This window comes from Phaseolus vulgaris, chromosome 2, assembly GCF_051622355.1.
Source record: "Phaseolus vulgaris cultivar YP4 chromosome 2, ASM5162235v1, whole genome shotgun sequence".
Lineage (NCBI taxonomy): Eukaryota > Viridiplantae > Streptophyta > Magnoliopsida > Fabales > Fabaceae > Phaseolus > Phaseolus vulgaris.
Genome location: NC_143499.1, coordinates 3,826,675 through 3,850,325, shown reverse-complemented (window position 1 = coordinate 3,850,325; position 23,651 = coordinate 3,826,675). Strand labels below are relative to the sequence as shown.

The 23,651-nt window shown below is 33.2% G+C and overlaps 5 protein-coding genes across 7 annotated transcripts; 3 read left to right on the top strand and 2 right to left on the bottom strand.

Moving 5' to 3' along the window:
• The first annotated feature begins 1,609 nt into the window (after positions 1 to 1,609).
• Positions 1,610 to 4,133, top strand: LOC137810298 (cell division cycle 20.1, cofactor of APC complex). The gene is made up of 5 exons (XM_068611488.2): positions 1,610 to 1,987; positions 2,243 to 2,518; positions 2,728 to 2,997; positions 3,075 to 3,656; positions 3,756 to 4,133. The coding sequence occupies exons 1-5, from the start codon at positions 1,889 to 1,891 to the stop codon at positions 3,897 to 3,899; spliced, it is 1,371 nt and encodes a 456-aa protein (XP_068467589.1). The 5' UTR covers positions 1,610 to 1,888; the 3' UTR covers positions 3,900 to 4,133.
• Positions 4,134 to 5,865: 1,732 nt separating this feature from the next.
• Positions 5,866 to 11,163, bottom strand: LOC137810297 (protein RDM16). 3 transcript variants are annotated; one of them, XM_068611484.2, is made up of 7 exons: positions 10,995 to 11,163; positions 9,324 to 10,051; positions 8,585 to 8,866; positions 8,028 to 8,438; positions 7,740 to 7,934; positions 7,467 to 7,627; positions 5,866 to 7,014 (listed from the first exon to the last, which is right to left on the bottom strand). In XM_068611484.2, the coding sequence occupies exons 2-7, from the start codon at positions 9,990 to 9,992 to the stop codon at positions 6,132 to 6,134; spliced, it is 2,601 nt and encodes an 866-aa protein (XP_068467585.2). In that variant the 5' UTR covers positions 9,993 to 10,051; positions 10,995 to 11,163; the 3' UTR covers positions 5,866 to 6,131. The 3 variants fall into 3 exon arrangements, with proteins under 3 accessions (XP_068467585.2, XP_068467584.2, XP_068467586.2); XM_068611483.2 differs by having other exon boundaries at positions 9,324 to 10,055; positions 10,995 to 11,149; XM_068611485.2 differs by lacking the exons at positions 9,324 to 10,051; positions 10,995 to 11,163 and having other exon boundaries at positions 8,585 to 8,703; positions 8,786 to 8,866.
• Positions 11,164 to 11,812: 649 nt separating this feature from the next.
• On the top strand, positions 11,813 to 14,913 carry ENH1 (rubredoxin family protein). The gene is made up of 6 exons (XM_068611482.1): positions 11,813 to 12,134; positions 12,327 to 12,539; positions 12,631 to 12,797; positions 13,508 to 13,589; positions 13,708 to 13,776; positions 14,497 to 14,913. The coding sequence occupies exons 1-6, from the start codon at positions 12,024 to 12,026 to the stop codon at positions 14,665 to 14,667; spliced, it is 813 nt and encodes a 270-aa protein (XP_068467583.1). The 5' UTR covers positions 11,813 to 12,023; the 3' UTR covers positions 14,668 to 14,913.
• Positions 14,914 to 16,744: 1,831 nt separating this feature from the next.
• On the top strand, positions 16,745 to 20,198 carry LOC137810294 (beta-1,3-n-acetylglucosaminyltransferase radical fringe protein, putative (DUF604)). The gene is made up of 4 exons (XM_068611480.2): positions 16,745 to 17,179; positions 18,005 to 19,079; positions 19,254 to 19,805; positions 19,899 to 20,198. Exons 2-4 carry the CDS (start codon positions 18,108 to 18,110, stop codon positions 19,998 to 20,000), a joined length of 1,626 nt encoding a protein of 541 aa, XP_068467581.1. The 5' UTR covers positions 16,745 to 17,179; positions 18,005 to 18,107; the 3' UTR covers positions 20,001 to 20,198.
• Positions 20,199 to 20,743: 545 nt separating this feature from the next.
• On the bottom strand, positions 20,744 to 22,206 carry LOC137810295 (aspartic proteinase CDR1). Its single transcript, XM_068611481.2, has one exon. The coding sequence runs from the start codon at positions 22,134 to 22,136 to the stop codon at positions 20,802 to 20,804; it is 1,335 nt and encodes a 444-aa protein (XP_068467582.2). The 5' UTR covers positions 22,137 to 22,206; the 3' UTR covers positions 20,744 to 20,801.
• Positions 22,207 to 23,651: the final 1,445 nt, after the last annotated feature.

The following is a 23,651-nucleotide window of genomic DNA, read 5'->3' as shown; positions in this document are numbered from 1 at the left end:
AGACGGTGTTTCACGTCAATGTCTCTTATATTATTTATGATAACCAATAATATTAATAAGTAAAAATCTTTTGATCAAATTATTTTTAGTTAAAGACGGGTTTTGATTTTTGTACAAATATTAATAAGATTTTAAAAATCCTAATAATATTAATTATATTCATATTAAAAAAACAAGAATGATAGTTGTGATTTTTGAAAAAATATGCAAGATAATAATAGTTTCTTACTTATTTTATAAACAACAGGTCATGAAATATAAATTCGTAGCAAAACAAGTTTAAAAAAATCTTCACAATTTTTTCCATATCTTGATATACAACAATTGTTGATGAAAATATTATTATAAGTAGTTTTTCATGTAATGTTATTATTTAGACAAAAATTTAAACTATTTTTTACTCAAAAATATATATTATGTTAAATAAAAAACAAAAGATGTTTACTATCGTAAAATATTACATATAATAATAATAGCCTTAACTTAAATATTAATTAATATTTTGGTCATGTAATATAAGTATATAGAAAGCTAACCAAAAAAAATACTCAACTTGTTATAAAACATTTCTTTGATTTATAAAATAAATAATGGATATAATTAATTAATATTTCATTGCCTACAGAAAGACTATAACTAAAATCTTATGTATTTAATTGCATTTTATTAACAACTATGGATATTTTTTTTTAAAAAAACTAACTATCATTGAGAGTAGTGATTTTTAGGATATTTTTTATTTTAAAATATCGTGATATTAGATTATAATGTTTTTAATATCAATTTAATAATTTAATTTATATATTTTATTCTAACTAAATATAACAAATAATTGACCGTTATTAAGATCATATAATATAAGTCGGCAACAAAATAAGTTTTAAGAAATTATGCATTCCTTAGATATCTTAAATTGATATACAATAATATTTGATGATATTATTTTCAATTACTAATTCAAGGGTTGAATTAATAATTACTGATATTATGGTATATTATTAATACAATAAAATATATTTTTTATATTGATATATATTGTTTGTATAAATACTACGCTTTAGAACAAGTGTCGGACGAATTTGGATTAATTTAAGATTTTATTATAATATTTGTATTATTAAAATATTATAAATAGTAATTATCACCAATGAGTAAAATAATTGTTAAAAACATTAATGAGTAAAAACGATAAATTAAACTATTTAAAACTAGAAATATATTACTATATATTATGTAAAAAAACAAAAAAATAGTCTGTGATTTACAAAAATATGCAAGATAATAATAAATTTTATCTATTTTATAGATGGAAGATTATTATTTTTTCATTACAAATATGCTACGTGTATCATAGAAATTGTCATTTTTTATGGCAATAATTTTTTGATTAAATTTAAAAATTCATTGTATTTTATATAATTAATTATTTAATATCTGAACATTTGTCTGCGTCAATAATTTCTAAGTATTATTATAATTTTATAGATGATTACCAATTCTAGCATCGTTATTATCGCCATTAAAAGGACAATTTGGTCAATACACTTTATAACGGTTGTTTCCAAAAACAAATCAAAATAGCCGTTGCGGCCTAATCTCCAAAACCCTAATTTTCATCTGTCACTATTTCTACTATATATACAATCCTACTTCAAATCCTTCACCATTCAAATCTTCTTCTTTCTTCTCTCTATTCATTTTCCAGCGCTCGAACTTCATTGAATGCTCTCTCTGTCATTTTGTTACTAACCACGTTTATCTGATTTCGTTTTGTCTAATAATCTGTTTCTGCAGAATTTGCCTTGTGCTTAATTTTCTTTTCATTTGCGCTGTTTTCTATATTGTTTCTGTTCTTTTCTGTTTGTGTTTTTGTTTTCTACTCCTAACCATGGATGCAGGATCTTTGAGTTCTTCCGGAACCCTCAAGACACGATCACGCTACCCTCTTCAAGAACAGTTTATTCAAAGAAAGAGTTCCAAAGAAAATGTAAGAAGATTATTGCAATGTTTTTCTGCTTGATTGTAACTTTTGTATAATTTGCATGATTAGGGTTTCAAATCTAAGTAATTAGAAGTTCTAATTATGTAGAAGTGGTCCAGAGAAGTTGAAATTGGCTTATTTTTTTCCAAGATTTTGAATGGGTTTCGGAACCAAACATGATAAATCTTTATATCTCACTTTGAATTTGTTTTTGGAAAGAAACCAAGATCTGATTGTGTTTTTGTTTTGATCACTCATCAGTTGGACAGATTCATACCAAATCGGTCGGCAATGGACTTTGATTATGCTCACTACATGCTTACAGATGGGAATAAAGGTAAGGAAAATCCTGTTGGGAACTCTCCATCTCGAGAGGCCTACAGGAAGCAGCTTGCAGAATCCCTAAACATGAACAGGACACGAATTCTCGCCTTCAAGAACAAGCCACCTGCACCAGTTGATTTAATCCCCCACGAGCTATCTAATGTTCTCCAGGGTAATAATAGATCAGTCAAGCCTCGACGATTTATTCCTCAGGTGCAGTACTAAAATCTGTTTAACATTCCATCAATTTAGTTTATTTCATTCCTCAGTTTGTATTAAGTGTGATGACTATGTGGAAAACCATTAATTGAATAGACCCAAGTGAGATTTTATTTCAATGGAAGTGCTTCTGAAGAGATTTTGTTTGAGTGGTTCGTCATTGTTTTCAAAGTTGTGCTAATTTATTTGTTGGTCATAAACAGACTTCTGAGAGAACTTTGGATGCTCCGGATCTTGTGGATGATTATTATCTCAATTTGCTGGACTGGGGAAGCGCCAATGTTCTTGCCATAGCACTAGGAAGCACAGTGTACTTGTGGGATGCAACAAATGGTTCCACTTCAGAACTTGTTACATTTGAGGATGAAGATGGCCCTGTAACATCCGTTAGCTGGGGTCCGGATGGACGGCATATTGCAGTTGGTTTGAACAACTCTGAAGTGCAACTATGGGATACAGCTTCAAATAGACAGGTATATCTTCGGCTTATTAAATCTCTATAATAAACTATTCGTTTATACTTTACTAATAGTGTTGTTCATTTTTGCAGTTGAGAACTTTGAGAGGTGGACACAGCCAGAGAGTTGGATCTTTGGCTTGGAATAACCACATACTCACAACTGGAGGAATGGATGGTAGAATCATCAACAATGATGTTCGAATCAGATCACATATTGTTGAAACCTACAGCGGGCATGAGCAAGAGGTTTGTGGGTTGAAGTGGTCAGCTTCAGGTTCACAATTAGCCAGCGGGGGAAATGATAATCTACTTTACATCTGGGATAGAGCCACTGCATCGTCTAATTCCACAACACAGTGGCTTCACAGGCTTGAAGATCATACATCAGCTGTAAAAGCCCTTGCTTGGTGTCCCTTCCAATCGAATTTGTTAGCTACAGGTGGAGGCAGTGGTGATCGATGCATCAAGTTCTGGAATACCCACACAGGTGCATGCTTGAACTCAATTGACACTGGGTCTCAGGTATGCTCCCTGCTGTGGAACAAGAACGAGAGGGAGTTACTCAGCTCTCATGGTTTCACCCAGAATCAGTTAACACTTTGGAAATACCCCTCAATGGTCAAGATGGCTGAGCTCAATGGTCATACTTCCAGAGTTCTTTTCATGGCCCAGGTAATTGATTTACTTTTGGATTTTGTTGAGCACAAATCTGATTATATTGTTGTCTTTGAAAAGGCTTTTACTAATTACTGTTATGTTAACTAATATCAGAGTCCAGATGGTTGCACAGTAGCTTCCGCTGCTGCAGATGAAACACTGAGATTCTGGAATGTGTTTGGAGCACCAGAATCAGCATCTAAGGCTGCGCCTAAAGCCAGAGTTGAGCCATTTTCAAATGTGAATCGTATACGATAAGCAAGGATTTGTATATTTGTTGCCACGCCAAGAACTGCATTAATGACACTTATGTATATATTGTATCTATCCACTGTAATCTCAAAACAGTGTCATGCAGAGCAATTACTGTAATCAGAGAGGTGAATTTGTTGGGTTTCCATATGTAAATTATTGTAACATACCAATCAGTGGAAAAAAGAACACTTTTCCCTCCCGTGGACGTAGTCACAAACAAGTGACGAACCACGTAAATCCTTCTTCTTTCTTCTAACTGTTTCAGTTTTGCCACTGTTGTTTTTAGTTATGTTGTGTACACTAAGTAAGTAAGGATAAGAAATATAAGATACAAACTGATAAAGAAACTTCACAGTAAATAATAAGCAGAGGCAAAACTTTTATAAAAATTTAATATAATATGATTTATCAAAACTTTTATTTAGATTTAGTAAATCAATAGAACCTTTATAATTTTTCTGTTTTTGTTTAGTGTTAAATAAATATTACATTTTTAATGTCTTTTTTATGATTAAATTAAACAAAGTTTATTTAAAATTCATAAAACTGATTGCAGAATAAAATGATCAAAATTATAGAACTGAAAAACTAAAATCAAACTTTTGCAGATGAAAATAAAAACCAAACTTAAAATTTCTCCTTGATTAAAAAAACATTTACGAACGTGAAGTGAAAATTACTTCAGAAGTTGAAAATATTTTTTTTAAAATATTTAATTTATGGAGTTCATTTGTATATACCAGAAATTGTGTGAATAGTTTAACGAAAATTCGTAGTAAAAACACGCCTTCAGATATTGTCTTTTGAAATACAGTTTCTTGAATAGGTATTTTTCTAATACTTTCAGGTCTTTGTAATTTAAAAAACAGAGATTATACAAAGAATGCATCTATTTTTCCTTAAATTTTTAAATATTCATCATACCTTTTTAATTTTAAATAAACATTTACATTTCTTATTATTTTACACCTGTACTTTTTTACAACATATACTTGTATTAATTAAAATCATATTTAAATATAATAACAAGTTATTGCATTTAATCATATATTTAAAAATTATTTAGTAATTTTTATATTAAAAGCAGTGTTTTCTTAAAAATATATATTTTTTTATATTTTTTAAGACAATTTGTAACTAAGTGATAGTATAATTTTTAGTTATTATATCGTTTAATTTTATATTTGACAATTTAATTCTTAATTTTCATTTTTTTAATTTAAATATTATTATTAATATATATTATATCGTTTAATTTTATATTTGAACAATTTAATTCTTATTTTTCATTTTTTATTTAAATTTTATTTAATACGTTAGTTTTAAATAAAAAAAAGAAAGATACACAACTACACTTTACTAAAAACTGATGCTATTTTACTAAAATCAGGAGAGATAAGTATTTTTTAAAAACTAGAGAAAGTATAATAATAATAATTAAAACATTATAAGTAGTTAATGTATATATTAAAGCTAAAAAGAAAGTTAATGTCTATTTAAAATATTATATCGTTTAATTTTATATTTGAACAATTTAATTCTTATTTTTCATTTTTTTATTTAAATATTTAATACGTTAGTTTAAAAAAAAAAAGATAAACAACTACACTTTACTAAAAACTGATGCTATTTTACTAAAATCAGGAGATAAGTATTTTTTAAAAACTAGAGAAGGTATAATAATAATTATATAATATTAAAGCTAAAAAGAAAGTTAATGTCTATTTAAAATATCTTATTAGAGTTAATGTATCTGACAAATCTGCAATTATAAACAAAGTTCGAGCACATAAAACACCAGCATTAAGAAATGAACCCATTTTGTGAAGATGAAATAAATTTAAATTCCACTATTCTAATATGATACCTCTTCCTTAATGAGATTTGAATCTCAAATTTGGAATCTTAAACAATTGTTTGATATATCAGTTCAAACAAACCTCACATTTTGGAATCTTAAACATGGTAGTGAAAATCCAAAAGACCAAAATTTTAACCAAACAGTGTTTTGCATACAATCATTTGCAGCTTTGATATGACAAAGGTGACACCACTAAAGGATCTATCTATGAAAAGTATATATACCATTAGCCGCAGGAAACAAGGAATCATTTAGCAGCCATCCTGTGTTTACTGTTACGGTTAAAACACTGCATGATGCATTGTAAAACTCTTCACTCACCACAAGATTTTAGCCAAGGCTAATAACAAAGAACAAAAACACTAGAAGACAAATCAAACAGCTTCATCTTCCACGTAGTTGATGGCTTGATCCCAATAATGGGGAACACCAGCATCCACAAAAACTTTTCGGGCAGCTGCTTCAGTGATGCAATCATGAACACTGAACCTATTAAAGTTGGGTTTGGCAACACTTCCTTGCCACACGAGAACACACTTATTGGCAGGCTTTTCATCATCTGAATCTTCATTTTCTTCTTTCTCTTTTGAAACATCACTCCAATTAATGCGTCTAAGCATAAGTTTCCCATACCTCTTAATCGACTTGCTTCCACCTTCAACAACAACAACACTGATTTCATCGCAAATCACAGCACATCCGCTCAAACGGTTCTCTTGAGCATTAACATCAACTCTGAAGCGAGCCTTTGGATGTGAGAGGTCATTTATTCTGTAAAGAGAGACAATTGTCTCCAGTGAATTTGGGTCATCAAACAGCTTCCTCTCCTTCTTTTCCCGGAGCTCGGCCGGAGTAAGCTTGCGTGCAATATTCCTATCTATGTGAGCCTGCTCACGCTCAGCCGCTGCGCTGCGTACCTCCTTTTCAAGTCTAGTAGGATCTTGAGTTGCTTCAGAGCCAAGTACTTTCATTAAATTGCTCATCTTGACCTTTGGTTTTGGTGGTTCTATGACGCCCTGTCTTATCATCTCTTGTCGATCTTTCTCCTTGGCTATTCGTCTTTGTGTCCGGAGTTTTTTCTGCTCTTGCTTAGTTAGTTTGAGTGGTTGAGGTGGTGGAGGAGTGGGCTCAGCAGGTGGTTCAATAGGACGAGGATGCTGCACATAGAAAGTGATTTTTTCTATTTTCAGTTTACCCGCACCTATGGTTCCATTATCAATGTCCCCATAACTTCCAGAATGCACAAGAGGCACGTCCCTGAAATTCAAAATAGTTAACTGAATAAATGTTTACATACAACCAGGGGTACAATGGAACAGAAAAGAAGTACCCCCAAGATAGGAAATACTAGAATCACAAATACATACTCATTTCAAATTGTTCATTGTCAAGTGCAATTATCAACTATCACTGGTATTTTCATGTTTTATATTCAACTAGTACTGTAGCAGGCCTATAACGCAGCCAGGGTGGTTTATTCCAGTTTGTCAATTTGTATAATTTCTAACGTGACTATAACTATCTTTATAAATAAAATAAAAAAACAGAAAAACACAAGCTGATGACTACTGAAACAGGCATATGCAGTGAACCTGCTAAATTTTGATTGCAAAATTAGTGACATTTGAATAACACCCTTAAATAATCCGCACACTTTAACAAACACAAACATATATAGAAAGCAGTAGTTTAGATAAGCATAGGCTTACCACCACTCGATGTCTGGAATTTGGTCCTTGGTTTTTTCTTTAATTACAACTCTCTCTGTTATTTCTATTAAGTTGGGATTTATATCAGGAGCAGCCTTTGCCTTTGCCAACTGTGCTTGTTTGGCCTTGTGCTCTTTTGCTTGAGCTTCTCCAAATTTACTCTACATGAGTCAAAATAAAAATAACAGATCACACACAAGGCAATTGAAAAGAATTACCTAAGAGGGAAAGGCACTAGAAAATGGGAGAAGGGGATGAACAGATGCAGTATACCTTCAATTTTATTGTTTCAGCATCTCTTGACCATTTTCCTTCCTCTACAAATTGGAAATTCATCCTCTTGGGTCGCAGGAGCTTTGTTTTGTTGACACCCATACTTGCATCAAAAAAAGGATTTGATTCCGGATCAACATCCAATACAGGTTGTAGTATTTCAAATGCATCCTTCTTTTGTTTGTTAATGTTGACCTATAATATTCAGACACAGATTCCAGCCTTAAGACAGGAATCCCAAACAGAAAAGAAAAAACTAATAAAGAGACAAATAAGAAAGCAGCACACCTTTAATGTGCTAAGGTTGATGGGCTTGGTCACATTAATAACATGTCCATGTTCATCTATTTCCCGCCCCTGAGCATCAAGACGAAGAACAGGGGCCTTTGTTGGCTTTTGCAGAATAGCAACATCTGTTACCATCTGACCAGGAAACATATTTATCAGAGGAGCAAATTGTGGATCTTGACGAAACCCCATCCTTGCAGCAAGCTCCTGAGCACGCCTTACAGCTTCCAAGTTGGGTAGAGTTGCATTTGCAATACCAGCAGCACTGGTGCCACTTGCTGGAGGATTAGCAGAAGCAGCAGAGGGGAAAATTGACATATTTGAAACATGGCCAAAAGAAGCAGAGGTGGATTCACTGTTTGAACCCAAGTTTGAGCTTCCTTGTGAATTTTGGGTAGAACTCTTGTTCAACTACACAGCCAAAAGCAGCAATTAATGCATTCAGAGGAATATGTACAGTTAGAAAAAAAATCAAAATCAGTATCATCAGTTAGCTATTTAAGAGAAATGTCCAGCTGACAGTAAGTACTTATTAATAGAAATAATGATCAATTTACCTGAGGAATTTTCTTCAGCTTTTCTGACAAATCTTTCTGCATTTGTAAGGCTTTCTTCGCCTTAGCTAGGGCATCAATTGAGAGGCTTCCAGCTCTTCCAGCAGTTGAAGATGACCCGTCTGTACTAGATTTTCCAGTAACCTCATGAGACCCGGTAATACTAACGCCCTTATTTTCATTTGTGGTAGAATTCAAAGATACCTTGATAGGATATGAAGGAGGAGGAGCTAAAGATGTCTCAAGCACACTCATGGGCGCCACAGCAAGTGATCCCAAGGCACCCTGAAAGGGCAAGGATAAAATGTCAGTGAAAGTGTCCCTATTAAAGTATTCCAAGAGGAACAATAAAAGAGAAGGAACTAGGAAACAGAACTGAGAGAAGTGAGCATGTAATTAAACTGCACACAAACAAAAATCACAATGATAGAAGCATAAGATCACAAACCATCTCTTTTTGCAAACAGAATTATCAATAAGGTTAAGAGAGTCAATCAAACTGCATATGTTATCTCATAGTGTTGAAGTAAATTGGCAACCCTATTCTAGTTCACGAAGCAGGAAGCCAATAACTGAAAGTAAAACCTACAATTTGACATGATTTCTATATCAGAACTCTGTATTCGGAAGATTATGCAAGCAAACATATTATAATTCAATTATAACCAAGAAAAGTTAAAACAAACGCTGAGCATCATATACTTGTTAAAAGGAAAACATTAACAGAAAGAAAGAAACTCACGTTTTGGACAATTACAGTGTCTTTGGAAGAAGCTGAGACATGGTCACCTTCAGTGTCTTCATACTTGACCTTGGCCTCAAGAATGCTTCTAATATTGTTATCACCATCTTCTTCTTTCTCCTCCTTGACTTTATCCCCAAATTTCCTCCGTTCTCTCTTCCCTTCCTTCCTCTCCTCAGAAACCCTAATTTTCTTATCCTCACAGTCTCTGTCCTCACTGTGCTCCCTCTCTTTCCGCTTATGAGAATGTGAAGAGTACCGTGACTCCACCAAATCTTCCCTACCATCATCATGCTTCACCTTTGACCTATCTTTGCCACTCTCTCTTTCATAAGCCTTATCCCTATCCTTGCTTCCTTCTCTGTCATAAGCCCTATCCCTATCCCGGCTTCCTTCTCTGTCATAAGCCCTATCCCTATCCCGGCTTCCTTCTCTGTCATAAGCCCTTTCCCTATCCCGGCTTCCTTCTCTATCATAAGTCCTATCCCTGTCCTTTCCTCCATCTCTGTCATAAGTCCTATCCCTATCCTTGTCCCTGGATTTGTGGTCACGCTTGTGATTCCTATCTGAACGATGATTGCGGTGGTCTTTGGAATCACGATGGTATTTGTCATCACGTTCCAGGTGTCGATCCTTGCTTCTCTTTTCGGATTTCACTCTATTCTCCATTATAGGATTTGGGAGAAACTTCCAAGCTTTGTAATTTGGGGATCACTTCACCTTAGCTCCTAACTTGAAAAATATTAAATATGAATTAGTCTTCCTCTTCAAAATTAAATCAGGTTATTTTATAATTTAAATTTAAACCAGATGATAATCATTAAGAACCAAATAAATGGTATTCTCCTAGAAATAACAAATTTTCTACATCGTGTATTTCAGTGAATGCTTCTCAGTTATTCATACTTTGATGAAAATCCTAATAATTATCAGATTTCTTTTGCAATTATACCCAAACAAGTCAGAAACATTAAAATGAACCAGAACAGAACATAAGATTTGTAACACAAGTAAGTACTGCCCACTTAACCACAAAAATATGTGAACCAGAACTACTCATATTTACATGCTAATAGCCCATTTCATATTCATAGTACATGTTTTTGAGTACATATCCCCATATGAGATTGTCCTATATACTATGTATATCAATGCATTTCAAATTTTTATCACGCAAATGTAGCTAGGCTCAGAAATACTACCAAATACTAGCCCATATCAAGGAGAACCCATGCACCAATGCCACCGACTAGGAAGTCTAAGCTAGTTTCAAAACAGTTAGAAAAACCCAGATCATTCGAAATACAGAGGGGAGTATAACACCTAAATATTATTTACTTGTTTCAGAAAAATTGATCATACGTTGCCTTTTCATCACTTTCATTTGTTCTTCTTGCCAAAAACCAACAAATTTAAGCAAAACATTTAAAGGGTGGACCAGAAGACAGAGCGGAATTTGACACCAAAACAATTCGAACAAAATAATCAGCTTCATCACGATCAAGTTTTAATTTCTTCCTTCTTTCCCACAAGAAGGGTCCTAATGAAAAGGGGAAACAGCTACAAATGCCTATGTTGTGCTCATCAAGATTCTCGCTAGAAATTTAAAATACATTTAAAGTGAAAAAAAAAAAAAAACTAACAACAAGGAAGTTGAGAGAAAGTGATTACAGATTCGAGGGCAGATTGAAGAGTGTGTGGGAAGCGACAAAGTCACTCTTAACCCCTTTGGTTCCGAACCTAAGAGCGTCAATTTGGTGTGCTATGTTTTTTCCCGCTTCCTTCCTCTTCTTCCCTTTGCTACAACTTCTCACTCTTGGAACCACTCAGGCAAAGCAATGAACAACCAACAGATCTAGGGTTTTACTTCAAAGTTCTTGCATTTTAACTATTTGCCAAAAAGGGCCTGTTCTCCTCCTATTTACTAAAAAATCCCTATTTAATTTTAATTTTCTTTTGTGCTAAAGGTTATTTTTAACTGAAGGGTGTATTTTTCTTGCTACAGAAAAAAAAATGTAAGATTTGGTTGGATAAGAGCCAAACAAGAGATATCATATTTACTACAAACACTAACACGACTACAAACACGGAACATAGACAAAGAAATAAATATAATCTCTAAAATATAAGATTGGAGACATAAATCTATATATTACATAATTATGAATTATATAAATTGATAATAAATATTTGTATCCACAAGTAAGTTTTTTTTAATAAAAAAATGTTTGTTTGAACGGATTTTTTTTTATTTTTATAATCATAAAAATAATATATAATAAATCTGTATTTTTAGAAAATTAATGTATTTTTCTAAAAATTGTGTTTAAATTATATTAAAATTATCAGAAATCTAACAAATATTTTTTTAAATTGAACATTTCATCGATACATACCATACAAATGTCTAGGTATAATGTCCGACATTTACACACCATTTAGGTATAATGTCTTACACACCATTTAAAAGCGTGTGGGATACACACTTCATGTGGATTGGGAGTACTATTAGCAACTCTATAGCTTGTGGCCATAGAGTGAGGTTGTTTGGTGTCTTCATTTCCACCACCAGTCAAGTATTATCTAATCTCAGAATAAAATAAAAAGAAACTTTTTCCTCTATACATTTTTTATAAAATTCAGAGCAAACGTGTGTGTTTGTTTGGTGGTGAATTCCTATCCACATATCTCGCCGGAAACATGTCCGCGGTGGTTGCCGGTTCCTCCACTTCATTCTCAGCCACCTTCACCACCACCAGGAGGAGTCCCTCCTTAAAAAACTCTCACCTCTATACTCCTCCTCAATGCCAGGTACTATTTTTTTTTCTCTTACAATAAACTATTACATTACATGATCCAAAATCACTACAATGGTGTGGATAATCTCAAAAACTTGTTGAGTGGAAATTAGTCAGAATCATGGAAAAGTGGTAGTGCAAAAACCATGTAACTATTCTACCTTGCAGATTAACAAATTGAAATCTTTTGCTCCTTTATCTGCAGAAAACATCTTTACAAGGTCTCTCACTGCATGAAGCCAAAAGGGGTGTTTCAGAATCATTCCTTGGTGAGAAAAAGAATGTTTCCTCCATCAGTGGGAGGAGGCTTGAGATTGCAGCAAAAACTGCTGGAGCTTCAAAGACAATTGAGGTGGAGGTTGACAAGCCTCTTGGCCTCACCTTAGGGCAAAAATCTGGTGGGGGTGTTGTCATCACGGTTAGTATAATAGTGTCTCTCTCCCTTTCACATTCCAATTTCTGAATGAGGATTTGTTCATGGATGTGTGCTTGTTTGTTGTGTTCTATAGGCTGTTGATGGTGGTGGAAATGCAGCAAAAGCAGGGCTAAAGTCAGGGGACCAAGTTCTTTACACTAGCAGTTTCTTTGGAGATGAATTGTGGCCTGCGGATAAGCTTGGATTTACTAAAACAGCAATCCAAGCAAAACCTGATTCTGTCTACTTTGTTGTCAGCAGGTTCACTCTTCTTACTTGCATTAATTCTCTAGTAAACTTGTGGCTACCATGAGGAGCCAACACCCTAAACTATTGAAATAAAAACTGAAGAAAGGCTACATAAGTTCAGGATGTGACTGAGAAAATTATCATGCCACTTAAGTTCATCTGTTTGCTTCCATCATAAAATGAGACTCGGGCGCGCCTCTTAAATAGTGTGTTCATAAACAGTTATCGAATGACACTCGTACGACACTCGTAGAACAGGTATAAATGAAGTGTCAAATTCAAAAAATATTTGTTGGATATCTAACAATTCTAGCACGGTTCCAACACAATTTTGAAAATGACAAATACATTGATTTTCTAAAAATTCGAACTTATCATATAAATTTTTATTATGATTATAAAAATAAGAAACAAATTCTTTTGAACCAATCATGAGAAACATCTTTCTATCACAAAAAAGAAATTGAGACATACTTATGCACATAAATCTTTATTGTTAATTTATATAATATAATATAATATATAGATCTGTCCATGTGCCCTGCATTTTGGAGATTATATGTGTCAAAGTGTTCGTGTCCGTATTGTATGAGTGTCCGTGTCAGTGTGTCTGATACATATTTTAGTCTTTCTAATCTTCATGCAATCATGTCTTTGTTCTATCATTTACCTACCAGCTGCAATGGCTTAACATCTTAAATTCTCCATCTTTTGTTATCTAGAGGTGCCCAGGTAGACGTTAAAAAGCTCCCAAAGCGTCCTGCTCCTCCTCGCTTTGGAAGAAAACTGACTGAGACTCAAAAGGCAAGAATCTGTTTGAAGTGACATTCTTGTTCATCCTCCTAATTATTTGCTGTCTGGACTAAAGATGATGTTATGTCCACTTTAAATTAAATTGTTGATCAAGTGAACTTGCATGCAGGCAAGAGCTACTCACATTTGCCTTGATTGTGGATACATATACACCTTACAGAAACCTTTTGATGAGCAGGTAAGTACACAGCATATAAAAGTGTACTTCTAAGCTTTTCATCCCTCTGTTCTTTCCTTCAGGCACCCTTTTTCTAATATAGAATGCCTTTTATGCAATTTATTATGGTATGATGGTTATTAAAGGGATTTCATTGTGCATAATTTGGTGTTTGACCAAAATCAACTATGTTACATGATCTATGTGGTTAACCTCCTCTAAGGGGACAACTCTTTACTTTTGTTGATGTAGTATTAGTGTCAGCATTAGCATCTTTCCTAGTTTGAAGTCACACTTCGACTTAAGATATTGATGTAGTATTAGTATCAGCATTAGCATCTTTCCTGGTTTGAGATCACACTTCGACTAAAGATATTGATGTAATATTAGTATCAGCATTAGCATCTTTCCTGGTTTGAGAGACACTTCGACTAGAGATATTGATGTAGTTTTAGTGTCAGCATTAGCATCTTTCCTGATTTGATATCACACTTCGACTAGAGATAGTTCATAATGTATAAGTGGTTGCAAATCTCACCTTACAAGCTGGTTGGTTTATAATGTTAAATTAGACATAAAATCCACTTTTTAAGATAGTATCAGAACTAGATACAGTCTATCCTGTGACAGTCAATTAATGATATTTGATTTGACTCCAAACAGAGAAACTTCGTGTTCTTGAGATGGATGGTATTTGTGTAGAGTGCTTTTGTCATACTCATCTTGTTTGATCTTGTGCAGACGGACACATATGAATGTCCTCAGTGTCAAGCACCAAAGAAGAGGTTTGCTAGATATGATGTTAATACTGGAAAAGCTATTGGTGGGGGCTTGCCTCCTATTGGAGTTATTGTTGGACTCGTTGCTGGTGTTGGTGCTGTAGGAGCTTTGCTTCTTTATGGTCTTCAGTAACACTTTTCCATCACATGTTTCTTTATTTTATTCATTTTCTGTCCTCCAAAGCTGTTCAATATTGGAGCTTGTGTCTCTGAAACTCCTAGGATATAGTTGAATGAGGTTTCTAATGAGTTTCAAAAAACTTTGTTTCAGCCTTTTTTTGGAGGGCACATTAGCAATTTTCTGAGCAACATGTGATAATATGCATTGTCATCTCTTGTGATTATATATGAAATAAAAGTGATGATACGTTGACAATCATATACTAAATTATAACTAAAATTTTTTTTGCTAAAATAAAATAATTTTGAGATTATATTGATCAAATTATATGAGATTATATTGATCAAATTATAATTGAAAACTGGTGTATTTCAATTTGTCGTTAGCATTTCTCATGAAATAAATGTTATCATCTCAGTAAGTAAATATAATGAATGTTGTTGGCAATTCTTGTTGAGCTTCTAGTTGTTGTTAAAGGAAAAATAGTACATAATATATAAATTGAAAAATAGATTAAGAATCTATTTTAAAAGAACTTTTCTATAATCAATTACAGGAAAAATAAATAAAATCAGTTTCATCATGGTAATATAAGAGATAGTTTAAAAGAAATATTGTAAAAAAAATATGAACATAATTATAAAAAATCAGTGTAAAAAGACAAAATGATGACAAAGTTTTGGCAATGGTTGGTCCATTGATTAATGGTATCATTATCTTAAGATGAAAAACAAATTCAAAAATTAAACTAAATTTCACTTGCATACAAGTGAATTTCAGAGTAAAGAGTACATAGCTAGAGAAAACTGTAATTATTCTAATGTACATACTTGTATTTTTATATATTAAATTAAATTAAAGATGTGTGAATTTACATCATTTTCACTTAACTTATCCGCCACATTTACAAATTTTTTAGGATGTAACATGTTTTTCTGAGTTAATAAATTAACAAATTCCTTTTATTTTGAATATGATTTAAATAATAAGTCCTTTAATTTTAAATTTGATAAATATTGAAGGACTTTAAATAACATTTTTCTTTTATTGATGTTGCTTTTACCACAGTAAAAAAAGTTGACACCAACAAAGACGTGGTTGAATTAGTAGGGAAACTTGTGAATAAACAATTAATTTTAAGATTTTTATGCTTTTTATAATTTCGTATTTCACCACGAATAAAAGTCTACAGATACATTAAGAGGATTTTTTTCTTAACTCTTTGAGTACAATTTTTAAATTCTTATTTTTAAATTTTCAAATTAAAATAGTAAACTTCTTGATTGTTACTGGAAGAGTCACTTGGTCCCAATCATACCAAAACATAAATATTTAATAAATGAGAACAAAATATACTTAAAATATTTAATAAATTACGACACCTATAGTTACAAAAGTCTTTTATGATTTATATTCTGGATTATGCAGAAAATATATCTGATAAATAAGCTAATACTAACTAATCAAATGAAGATAATTCTTCAAATATACCAACATACCTATATATCAGTATATCTTCCTATGAATCAAGGATTACCATACACATCAGTGAATCATTAATATTCAGTCTATCACAACAAGAACCCATTACCAACACTATAAATAAACTCTTTTTGCATAGATGTAAGGTACGTTTTTAATCCCTTTAAAATACACTCTTTACATAAAATACTTTTGATCTTAGAGTACCTTTTTTAGGTCAACCCCGATCAAGCACCCGCATATAAGGAAGGAGACTCAAAGGAAGGAACGAGGAGATTACTGACACGTCAACAATTATACAACTAATTTCAGGTACTATCTATCATCTTTACCTATTAAGATACAATTGTGATATATCGCACTTATCAATTTTAATTGTAGTATTTTTTATATTTTAAATTCTTACACAGTTTTTTTTTTCATTACCTTGTTCCACTACAAGTATACAATAGGAAGCCTTAATCTTTTTTAATTATAAAGTTTTTGGAAGATTCATGTTTTTTATTTATATATAAATTTCAAAATTTAGAATGAAATTAATTACTAATTTTGAGTTTTTATGATTAACTTTATATATATATATATTTATATTTTTATATGTAACTGTAAATTGAAATTTAGAAAACTGTGAAGAAGAAAGGCAAAAGAAGAACTGTGAAACTGAAATATCAGAAATCATATTTGAAATCCCTACCAATCAATGCACATGAATAAAAAAAATACAGAAGGCAAAGGTATTACAAAAATTTCAAATTAAAGTGAACGTATAGGAGTATCGGCGATGATTACGCTTGACATTGAGTTCAAAAACTTTGGAGCATAACACTTCAATTATTGATTTTGGCATGATTTGGTGGTTGCATCTTCTGAATCCGATCTCCGTTTTCAATATCACACCATGATGAAGAGATGAGCCATGCAAATGTAGCAAATCAAATGGTTACTTAACCGCTTCCAAGTTTTCAACACCATCACTGCACTTTCACCATTTTGGAGACCTACCAAGAACAGGAACCCCTTGATTCCACAGTTTCTCAGTGAGGTAATGGCTCACTTTTGCAATACCCTCTCTGTAATTTGTTTCAATCACTTACAAACTTTTTTGCTGTTTTCAACATTCCCTTTTACTTTACGTCGTTGTTTTACTGCTCCTTACCTGTTTGAAGAAATTCCCCACTGTAAAAAACCCATATTGTCTTGGGGTTTTTTTGCCTCGTCCTTCACCTTCATTATGTTCTATTGGCTTTCTGCCTAGGAATAGATTGATGGCAGTTCGTAGGTATTAAGCTGGAAAATATATATGAATGATATAAAATAAACAGCTATATATTAATACCATGATCATGAAAACTAAGGGTGTAAATGTAGCCCAAAATAGAGTGTCTCCTTATACTCTTCCATTTCCCCCTTTCCCTTTTGATTGCGAAGCGATGCGTGAGGCGAGTTAACTAGGTCACGTACAATTCTAGTATAGCTGTTGGATGTTCAATTTCAAACTTAAGTTTTTCTTTATATAAAAATTATTAGTGACTGCATAACTAGTCAGTGATGTTATCATGTTTGTTCCTTTTCCGGATCTGCTTACAAAGCCTGTTTCAGCACTTACTTTTCATATTTTTAGCTTGTTTCAAAGTAGTGTAATACCAGAAAATCTTCTAAAAAATTATAATTTTTCCACCCAAACAAATGAATCCTAAATTATGCAATTAACATTGTTCTTTTTATTTTTCTCATTCTGTATTGGTTTGAGGTGTAGTTTCTTTTTCTGGAAAAGACTTCTAAAAGTTGCCAGTTTTGAAAAAAACAAATAGATCCTAAATGATGCACTTAATGGGAACTTTTTTCTGTTTATTTTTTCTTTTTGTAGGGTGTTACACGTTTTGGTTCGGGCGTGTGCTGCTGAGGTGAAATACCTCTATAGTTTTCCTTTGGCCTTTTCACTGTGTCTCTGCTGGTAGTGAGAGGCAGACATGCAAATTGGAATGATGGTGATGATGACTCAAACTTTGAAGACCATTGTGTCATCCTATCATGACCATGACAAGAATTCCCATCTATGTCCTTTGCCTGTCAGTCCACCGAGGCGCCAAAGCCGAATTGGAACCTTGGCCGTAGCCATTGCAGCACTTCTCATATCTACTACTGCTTGGCTTTCTCTTGTGTTCTCTGATGCAACTACATGTTGCTTTCACAGTTTAAAGGATCGGGAAACTAGACCCCACTTTTTCAATTGGAAGAAGTGTGCTTCTCATTGCCATGCAAAAGTAACACCCCCTTCTGCTCTCCAATTCCGAGCCATGAAAGATCATCATCGTAATGGAAGCAGTATTGTCGAACAGCAAGGCTTGTCACTTAAACATATTGTTTTTGGCATAGCAGGATCATCTCAACTTTGGAAACGGAGGAAGGAATATGTCAAATTGTGGTGGCGTCCTAATGACATGCGTGGTCATGTGTGGTTAGAAGAACAAGTGCTCGAAGAACCTGGAGATGATTTATTGCCTCCTATCATGATTTCTGAAGACATCTCATATTTCCGCTACACTAATCCCATTGGTCACCCTTCTGGCCTCCGGATTTCTCGCATTGTCAAAGAGAGCTTTCGGCTCGGCCTCTTTGATGTGCGCTGGTTTGTCCTCTGTGATGATGATACCATCTTTAACGTGAATAACCTAGTTGATGTTCTCAGCAAGTATAATTCTTCAGAAATGATTTATATAGGTAGCCCCTCGGAGAGCCATTCAGCAAATTCCTATTTCAGTCACTCAATGGCCTTTGGTGGTGGTGGGATTGCAATAAGTCAGCCACTTGCAAAGGCACTCTCTGAGATGCTTGATGAATGCATTGAGAGGTATCCAAAGCTTTATGGTAGTGATGATCGACTGCATGCCTGTATCACTGAACTTGGCATTCCACTGACATGGGAGCGTGGTTTTCACCAGGTATTTTGTTATACTCCATTTTATTTTGGTCGCATCTTTTATTGTTTTTAATTTATAGTTTCTTTCCATTCTAAGAGAAAGGAAAATTGTCAGATGTACAGTATAATTATCATCCAGCCATTTTTTCATTGGAATTCGTAAATGATCAGGATTAATTTTTCATTAACCTTTCAGTGGGATATAAGAGGTAACGCTCATGGTCTTCTATCCTCTCACCCAATAGCACCATTTGTGTCAATTCATCATGTTGAAGCTGTACATCCCTTTTATCCTGGCTTGAGCTCTTTGGACAGCCTGAAACTTTTTACAAAAGCCATGAAAGCCAACCCCAAAAGCTTTTTGCAGCGTTCCATATGTTACGATCATACACAACATCTAACATTTTCGGTGTCACTTGGTTATGTTGTTCAAGTCCTGCCTAACATTGTTTCTCCCCGTGAACTGGAGCGCTCTGAAAGAACTTACTCTGCTTGGAATGGTAATAGTGAAGCAAATGAATTTGATTTTGATGCTAGGGAACCATACAAATCTCTTTGTAAAGGTTCCACTTTATTCTTCTTGAAAGATACTAGAAGAGAGGGTAATGCTTCTTGGGGTTCATATGTTCGGGGTAGAGATAAAGAAGATTTCAAAAAGAGAATTTTATGTTTTCCTCACTTTCCTCCTATGCGCAATGTGGGAGAGATCCAGGTAGCTGTGCAACCTTTGAGCAAGAATTGGCATCTGGTATGTTGTACAGCACTTAAGCATTCTATATGATGATATTACCAGCTTTCAGTGTTAATGTAATTTCTTGATTCCACTGTTTTGTTGTCTTAGGTTCCACGACGTCTCTGTTGCCGGCAAAGCCAAGCTGGCAAAGAAATACTCCAAATCTCAGTTGGAGAGTGTGGGAAGGGATCTTTTGCCTCCGTCTACTGATCATGGTTTGTACATGATTTGGCCTTTCAGTGAGTAGCTAATTCCATGCGGCATTTTTTATCCCATGAATTGAGCTTTCTTGAACTTTTTTTTACTCGGTAGACACTTGAACTTGGAGATGGTAGAGAAAAGGTTCCCAACAGTATGCAATCTGTTTTTTTATAAATAGTATATTTAACAAGGTAGAAATTGAGTGTACTTTAAGAGGATAAAAGTTATAGCTTTTTAAAATGCATTTTCTAAAATATAATGAATGTATAAATCCATTTACATGTATACACACACACAAAAATAGAGAAAAAGCGATCAAATAGAAATTCTTGTTGTCATAATAAACGAAAACTGAAGATATATAGCATCAGATTATTTTTTAATAACTAAGATTCGAAGAAAAAAATTGTATGTGATTCTTTGAAGTATGTGATCACTAACAAATTTTAAATGTTGATGATCTCTTATATATCAAAATATTAAGGGTAATTATGTGGGGACTGAGTTTTGTTTGATCATTCTTGCTTGCATCTTGGATGAAAGCCAAACATATAAAAGACTCCCTCGACCAGGAAGTTTCATATGTGTTCAAATGCTAGGCCACTACGCTACGTTAGCATGCATAGTATATTTTAACCTTATTCTTCTGAGGGTCCATATTTTTACGAAAGTGAAAGAAAAAAGAATGTTGAATGAAAACAGTACGTAACATTGCAGATTCAATATTACACGCATGCTGGTATTCTAATTAAAATACTATATGAAGATGTTACATCTCAAATATATTCTTGATCTAGCCTTAACTTTAGTCTACTGATTAGCGCAATCAGTTGGCTTAAAAGAAACTAACTTTTTATCTAAATCAAATCCAATCAAAATGTTTGATTGAGCAAAATTGCCAAATATATATTCTCTGTCAGCAGTGCTAGCCATTGCAAAGCAAAACACCCCATCTTTTGGTGGAATGAAGGTTTGTATTGGCATCAATTGCACATCTGCCCCTTCAAAATGAGCAGTCAAGGTTGGCCCTTCTAAGTTTGTCTCACTTCTGTAGCAAAGTTGTGTGCCCAAGTCTGGGTCATCATCAATGGGTAACAGGCTATTCTGCACCTTCAATTCCTCCACTAGACGGTCATAAAATTCTTGTGGTAAATATGTTGCTGGTGTACCTGAATCAATCATTATATTTCCCTTGGCAAGCATTTCTGAGGAATTAAAGGGCACAAATGTGTCTCCAACACTTATGCCTTCTAGTGTGACCAGATAAGGGGACTGACCTTCCTCAGAAACCAAAGGAGTTGTGGCTACTCCTTCACCAGAAACATCACTGGCATCACCAAAACTGATGGTACCTGAAGTCTGAGGGTCTGCATGAAAAGGAACCAGGCACTGAGAAAACCTTCTACTTCCATAAAGGCTACCAATTTGTGAAACAAGTGACAGAGGACCCCCACCTAGACCAACGATCCCCATGTCGTTTTCATTGAAAGTTCCAGAGTTGCTGTGTCCACACCCAAATATAATGTCTCCAACAACAACCGATTCTTCATTGTTGGAACTGAATGTGATAGTTTCCCTTGCAAGCACCCCTTTTGTCACTGAAGAATCAGCATAAGCATAACTATATGCGCAGAGTTTTTGAGGAGAGCACGAATGACCAAAGAGTGAATTACACTCTTCTGAATTGCATGGAACAGGAGTGTATGTTTTGGACCTTAGAGGCTCAAACATAGGACTTTTCTGCTTATAACAGCCTTGGCAAGGTGTACATTGTGCCCACACGAGGTCACTGCCTGTATCAACCAAACCATACACATCCACTGGTGGTGTCCCCAATGTGAGCTTCATGAGATAGTCACCATTGTTGGATGTGACTCTAGTCAAGGGACCATTTGGGGCATATGATTTCTTGGGAACTTGGTAAAATGAGGCACGTCTATGCATATGAAGTTCATTTGATTTGTAGAAGGGAGAATTTGGTGAGTTCTGGCGGATTAGTTGAACACTGAACCCGGAGTTGTAAGCTCCACTTAGAGTTTGAAGTAAGACTGTATACAGTACAAAAAAGCAAAGATGGAAGCAGAGAATGTTGGCCATGAAGCTTTTAGCAAGGGACAAAGTCATGTGATAAGTAGAGGAATTCATTTCATATATACATATATCAGCATAACATTCATGTGAGTGGAGAAGTTGGTGGGGTTAAGTCACAAGAGATAGACAGTAGCAGCATGTGAGTGAATTCTTTGACGAGTTCTCCAAAATACTATTTACCTCTTAATTTCCTTTTTTTTTCCTTTCCGGAAGATAAGCATAGGGTTCAAGACCCACTCAAAAGTGGGCCGATAGCATATGATATGATAGTGGTCCGATAGTGGATGACATGATAAATTGAATAAATTCTTGTTCGAATATGTTTTAAATGATTCTAATATAATATTTAGTCTATGTTTTAACGAAATTAATACTTGTTCCAAAGAAATTATGTGTTTTTATGTTTTTTAAGAATAAAAATTTTGGACTTTGTTGTGTTGAGCAGAAACTTTATGTATAATCACGAGCCAACGTGGTCCGTGAGTCACTAATCAATTTATTGGATTTAATGTAAAGAGATTAGAAGTTCAACAAAATCTTGATCCTTGTCTTCACATGCATGTGTGTATTTCAATTGATTGATTATGTGTGTATTTCAATTGATTGATTTTAAAAATTTAATGAATTGTAGAAATTGTATAAGTTCATGATTAAATATATACGATTTACATGTAACAAATATTTTCGAAATAATTTATGGAAACAATTCAAAATAAACAAGTATTTAACTCAAAACATTTGATTTATTAATTAATTGAGATGAAGAGCTAATAGAACTGTTGTAATAAGAAATGTCAACAATAATAAAATTATAGACGCCTTACTATTTATTATGAGAAAATATTGTAAAAAAGTAATAATAATAAAATTATTTTCATAAATAATCAAAATTAAACTAAATTAATCAACAGTCAATTAATCAAATCAAATTAACTAATTGATAAATTGAATTTAGCTAAATTATTTTATAAAATATGTTGTTAGATTTATTGTATAGACTAAAATATTATAAATCATAGAATTAAGTTATAGTAATGAATTTAAATTTTGTGTAATTCTAAATTATTTGTGTTTTTATATATTTTATGAGTATTATATATATATATATATATATATATATATGATTTAATACTCTTTATGTTCTTTCTTTTAAGTCTTTGTATTGTTCGGTCATAATCGAGTCATGACCAGATCACTTAAAATATATCTTTTTCACCCACTTAGCTTGGGCCCAATAGATATAAATTGGTCCAAATAAAGGCAAACTCAATGGCTTTGAAAGAGGCCGACTTAAGTAAATAGTGAATAAATTAAATGTGTCATGAATAAAAAAAACAACTCAAATATCTACTACAACTGAATTAGTTAAAATATATTGCTTCAAATCTCAATAAACAGTATTGGTGTGATTTCTTATTTCAATCATTTTTATTTTCATCAAGCACTTGTAAATTGTTTTAAATTAATATGAGGACTAAGAGTATAATAGAAATAATAATAATAATAATAATAATAATATGTTATTGAATTTTTTTTATGAAAATAAATTATTATTTTCAAAGTTGAGAG